The sequence below is a fragment of the Cnephaeus nilssonii genome, assembly GCF_951640355.1.
Source record: "Cnephaeus nilssonii genome assembly, chromosome: X".
NCBI lineage: Eukaryota > Metazoa > Chordata > Mammalia > Chiroptera > Vespertilionidae > Cnephaeus > Cnephaeus nilssonii.
In genome coordinates, this window is record NC_137071.1 from 104,764,379 (window position 1) to 104,770,377 (window position 5,999).

The 5,999-nt window shown below is 41.2% G+C and overlaps 1 protein-coding gene across 1 annotated transcript; it reads left to right on the forward strand.

The window, feature by feature from the left end:
• Positions 1-1,419: 1,419 nt before the first annotated feature.
• LOC307096216 (ferritin light chain-like) lies at positions 1,420-1,982 on the forward strand (the record flags this gene model as incomplete). Its single annotated transcript, XM_079765782.1, has 1 exon — positions 1,420-1,982. The coding sequence occupies one exon, from the start codon at positions 1,420-1,422 to the stop codon at positions 1,945-1,947; it is 528 nt and encodes a 175-aa protein (XP_079621908.1). The 3' UTR covers positions 1,948-1,982.
• Between the last annotated feature and the right edge of the window lie 4,017 nt (positions 1,983-5,999).

A 5,999-nucleotide genomic window follows, 5' to 3' on the forward strand; every position in this document is an offset into this window, starting at 1 on the left:
ATATTAACACCCTTTGATTTTAAACCTAAAATTTGATCATGGTGATTTAAAAAAAAATGTTTTCATTGATTTTAGAGAGAGAGAGGAAGGGAGTGGGATAGAGAAACAGAAACATCAATGGGCTGCCTCCTACATGACCCCTACTGGGGATCAAGTCCACAACCTGGAGATGTGAACTGGTGACTTCCTGGTTCATGGGTCTATGCTTAACCACTGAGCCACACTGGCCAGACTGATCAAGGTGAATTTTAACCTCTTATTCAAGAGTTTACAGTAATAATCTGAAAATAAAATTAAGAAGAGTTCACTTATGATAGCATAAAAAAATAAAATGCTTAGGAATAAATTTAATAAAAGAGGTGTAAAACTTGTACTCTGTAAAGTACAAAAATTGTACAAAGAAATAAAAAATACCTAAATAAATGAAAAGACATTCCACTTTCATGGAGCAGAAGGTTTAATATGGTAATAATATTTAAGATTGCAGTACTCCCCAACCAATCTACAAATTCAATGTAATCCTTGCCAAATGTCCAACTGCCTTTTTTGTAGAAATGGCAAAGCCCATTCTCAAATTCATATGGAATGACAATGGGTCCCAAATAGCCAAAACAATACTGTAAAAAGAAGAAAGTTGGAAGACTCACACTTCCCAATATCAAAACTTGCTACAAAGCTACTGTTAGGTCTGTACCAAAAGGAGCTAGGCCAAGAGACTCTGTGAGAGTTTAAGACATTTTATTGCATTCTCTCACAGCGGGCTGAGACCATTGTGTCAGTGTCAGCCCCAAGGGTTTAGTTAGGTTCTCTTATATAAGGTAAAAGTATGCCGTATAGGGTCAAGGTGTGGGTGTGCAAGTTGGTCAAGTGGAGGGGGAGGGCACAAGTTGGTCAGGTGGAAGGGGGTTCATCTCATCTTGAGTCAGCAGGCACCATCTGCCTGCCCCAAACTATGAGAAAAGGCTTATAACACTACATATTTCAGAAAACATGTCCAAGCAGGAGAGATGTCCACCAGAAAAAATGTTTGTAGCAGCATTATTCATAATAGCCAAAAATTGGGGGGGGGGAAACCACTAAATGTCATTTGACTGATGAATGGATAAATAAAATGTGGTATGTTCATACAATGGAATATTTTTTTCAATGAAAAGGAATGAAGTACTGATACATGGTATAATATAGATTAACCTGAAAACATGCTAAGTGAAAGAAACAAGTTGTGGGCAGCACACTCAGAGGTCCCGGATTTGTCTCTTGCTTCAACAGTGTTTGGATGGAACAGACCCAGGGACGCTCGTTCTTCCAGCCTCCGGCCACTCTCCTGCATCTCATCCAGTCACCACCTTCAGAACCACCTCTGGGACCAGTCAACACACCGGGTTTTCTTCTACCTTAACTCCTCATTGCTGAACAACCATGAGCTCCCAAATTCGTCAGAATTATTCCACCGAGGTGGAGGCTGCGGTCAATCGCCTGGCCAACCTGCATCTGAGGGCCTCCTACACCTACCTCTCTCGGGACTACTATTTCGATCACAACTATGTGGCTCTGGAGGGTGTGGGCCACTTCTTCTGCAAGTTGGTGGAGAAGAAGCACGAGGGTGCGGGGCATTTCTTAAAGTTGCAAAACAAGCGAGGCGGCCGCATTCTCTTCCAGGACATGCAGAAACCTTCCCAGGATGACTGGGCCAAAACTCAGGACGCCATGGAAGCCGCCCTGGCCTTGGAGAAGAGCCTGAACCAGGCCCTTTTGGAGCTGCATGCCCTGGCTTCTACCTGTGCAGACCCTCATCTCTGCGACTTCCTGGAGAACCACTTCCTGGATGAGGAGATGAAACTGATCAAGAAGATGGGCGACCACCTGACTAACATCCGCAGGCTGGCCGCCCCCCAGGCTGGGCTGGGCAAGTATCTCTTCGAAAGACTCACCCTCAAGCACAACTAGGAGCCTTTGGAGCCCAGAAACCTTTCAGAGCCTGCCTCCCTCCCCCGCCCCCCCCCCCCCCCCCGCATCCTTGTGTCTCTGGCTTTTACCTGAGCCTCTTCCCGAAACTACTAGCCATTCTTTTAACCACCCTGGAGCCCCCTCCCATGCATTGGACCAAATGAAACAATAAAGCTTTTTGCAGCCCCCCCCAAAATAAATAAATAAAAGAAAGAAAGAAAGAAAGAAAGAAACCAGTTGTGAAAAACATATTTATGGTTCCGTTTGCATGAAATATCCAAAATAAGCTAATCTATAGAGACAGAATGTAGGTGTTTGCCTGACACTGGGGGTTTGGGAGGAAATGGGGAGTGTCTGCTAAATGGCTACCAACTTTCCTTTTGGGGTGATGAAAATGTTCTAAAACTGACTGTGGTGATGGTTTCTTAATTCTGTGAATATTAAATTAAAGATAAATACCATTGAACTGTACACTTTAAGTGGGTGAATTGTCTGGTATGAGAGTTATCCTATATAATAAAAGGCTAATATGCAAATTGACCAGTCACTATGACGTGCATTGACCACCAGGGGGCAGACGCTCAACGCAGGAGCTGCCCCCTGGTGGTCAGTGCACTTCCATTGGTGGTCAGTGTGCTCCCATAGGGGGAGTGTCGCTCAGCCAGAAGTCGGGCTCAAGGCTGGTGAGCACACCCTCAGTGGCAGGAGCATCTCCCGCCTCCGCGGCAGTGCTAAGGATGTCCTATTGATGGCTTAGGCCCACTTCCCGTGTGGGACATCCCCTGAGGGCTCTTGGACTGTGAGAGGGCTCAGGCTGGGCTGAGAGAACCCCCCACCGAGTGCATGAATTTTGTGCACCAGGCCTCTAGTATCTAAATAAAGCTGTTATAATGTGATGGTGTTCTTCCACATTTACACAAATAGCAGACTTATTTACTTCACAAACATTGTATCTACTATATGCCATATGCTGTGCTCAGTTCTTTTGGAGCCAAAACACTACACTTAGTCAAATTTGTCTCAAAGAGCTTTCATTACAGTACCTGTGCATCAATGACTACAATACATGAAAGAAAGTGAGAACTGAACCCAAAGAGGTACCAAAAGTTATGATGAGTATAAGATCTATTCTAAATGGGGGGGGGGTGCCATTCGGGGTGCTGAAGAGTACTGAGATTTTGACAGGTATAGTTCAGTGAGAAAGGCATTCTAGCTGTGTGTGGTGGGGTGAGGGCAGGATCCAGTAGCAATGCACAGCAGAAACAATGGAAGTGAAAAGCATCGATTGCATTTAGGAAATGTCAATTATTTGAGTTAGCCTGAAGGTAAAAACTTGGGGATAGTTACCCCCTAAGACAGGAAAGGCAGGTTAGGCCATATCCTGGAGGGCATTGAATGCCATGCTAAAAAGTTCGGATTTGCTTCACTGGGCAAGAGAGTAACATGAAGGCTTTTGAGAAAGAGAGTTAAATGATCAGAACTGTGCTTTAGACATATACCCTTGCCACCTGACCCTACATCCACCCCACTCTCACCCTTATCCTGAATCACACAGTAGGGATTACAAAAAAACTCTTAAACCTGCTGAAAAACTAGTCACATATGATACAAAGGAGAATCAGAACAGTATCAAGTTTCTCAAGAGCAACACTAGCTAGAAGATAATTGAGCAATGCCATAAAAATGTGACAGAAAATAATATTCAACCATGAATTCAATGAAATAAATTCAAGGGATCAAAAGCATTGTCTTTTATGCTTCTTTCCTAGAAACTTCTGGAAGATGCACTCTAACAAAACGAGGGAATAAAACAAGACTAGAGAAGCAATAGGATTTGGGAAACTTGATCCCACCTAGGAGAATGATGTAGGGAAGTTTCAGGATGACAACTGTGCAGCAAACCTGAAAAGCAAACAGCTTAGATTGGTGCAGGAAGATGGGAGACCCTAAGAAGGTGATCTCTGAGTGGGGGAGGGGGAAAGAGGATTTGATGGAATATCTAATGGAGAAGATTTAGGGTATGTGGATGATAACTTCAGGCGAAAGAAAATGAAACAAAACATAATTAGAAGTTCCAGAAAAAAATATACTACAAGAAAAAGAATATATTACTCAACTCTATAGTAAATGATATTAACATAATTGTAATAGTGTAAACACTTGTTTTATTTTAAACTATAATTACAATACAACTATATAGTGTCAGATGGTTAGATTTTCATCTATTTGGTAATTTTCTAGCCTAACAAAAAGTCAATAGGTGATGTCTGAAACTGATGAATCTAAGAATACCAGTAAAATCATACTGTAAAGAAACTCAGTTATAATTATTAGAAGAAACAGCTAAAAGTATTTAAGTGGTTGCTTCTGTGGAACAGAATTAGGGTGTAGAAAAAAGTGGATAGGGGAACTGTAGTTTGTCATTATGTGATATTTGATTCTGAATTCTTTGGTTTTTATAATATTCATATGTTATATTAATACATATTTTCAATTATACATTTATACAAATTCTAACTCTGGGTATGCTGTGAAGATTATCCTGCAGAGGGTTGAAACTTAATTAGATCCTGACCAGTTTGGCTTAGTGGATAGAGTGTTGGCCTGCGGGCTGAAGGGTCCCAGGTTTGATTCCAGTCAAGAGGTTCAATTCCAGTCAAGAGCTTTGATTCCAGTCAAGAGTACATTCTGGTCAAGAGCACATTCAGATCAAGAGCACTTACCTCAGTTGCAGGTTCCTCCCTGGCCCAGGCTCTGGTCGGGGCTCATGCAGGAGGCAACCAATCGATGTGTTTCTCTCACATTGGTATTTCTCTCTATCTTTCTCTCTCTCTTCCACTCCCTCTAAAAATCAATGGAAAAAATATCCTTGGGTAAGGATTAGAAAAAAAAAAGAAACTTAATTGGAAGGATAGCGCAATATTCCTAAGATAATAAGGGTCTGAACTAGGCTGGTCAAACAAATGTTCAACCAGCTTTATTCAATTTATATTCACAAATACATTTTTTTCTGTTAGGAGTCTCATTAGAATATCTTCAGAGTGGGGACCTTGTCTAATTTGTTCATTGCTGTATCCCCAGCATCTATCATAGTTCCTGGCACTTGTAAAATCTTGATAAATATTTGTTGAATAAATGAATGAATACATCTTGACACATTTTTGCAAGGCCAAATTGCATTCTTTCGGATTCCTAAAATGGTGCTCAGTTATAAAATGAAAGCCTCCTTAGATGGCAACAAAACAATAGCTACATCACTCTTGTCTTTCCTTTCCCTAGAAAAGCAGAATAGAGTGAGATTCAATCTTATGGGAAGCAGGGCAACAGCTCACTTCAGCACAGACAAAATCTGTAATCCTGATGTGTGCATTCCCAGGTAAAGGGGTAGAGGGAACGGAGGGCAAGGCTTGTTCTATTTGGACCTAAGAGGTTTAGGGTTTCCAAGATTTCATTCTCTTTATCTCTAACAAATAGACCCTGATCAAATGCAGAGTTGAAAAACCATGATCCGGATATTTTCAAACAAAGTGTTTGAAGAGAATTTTGTATAATCCCCACGGGCTTAATTGGAATTTGAGAAAGAAATATTCCAAGAGTCTAAGCACCTGAGAAGTATTAGATCAAGCTATACAACTGTTTATAAGCAGTGCCAATGGAATTGTGAGTCATTATATTAGAAAATAAGAAAGAGATGTTGGTTACCCCCTAGATGAAAACAGCTGAGTGTATATTTCATCTGCAAGCTCACTTCCTGAATCCTCTCTGAACTCTGACACTTTAACTTTTAAGAAGAAGTTCTAGTAAGACACAAGCAAGGCTGGCTTCTATATAAACCCCACCATCTCAGCAATTATAAGGCAGGTTATAGACTAAATTATTTCATCTATGTGTAGTGGCTTCACATCCCTAGACATTTAAGTTTAGAATCTTATTTGAGCATGACACTGTATTGTATCTATAAAATAAAACATATCTGCACAAAATCAAGTTACCAAGGCAAGAAGACACATGCAGGGGAGGAAGACAAGAATCATGTTAGTGGCAGAGGGGTG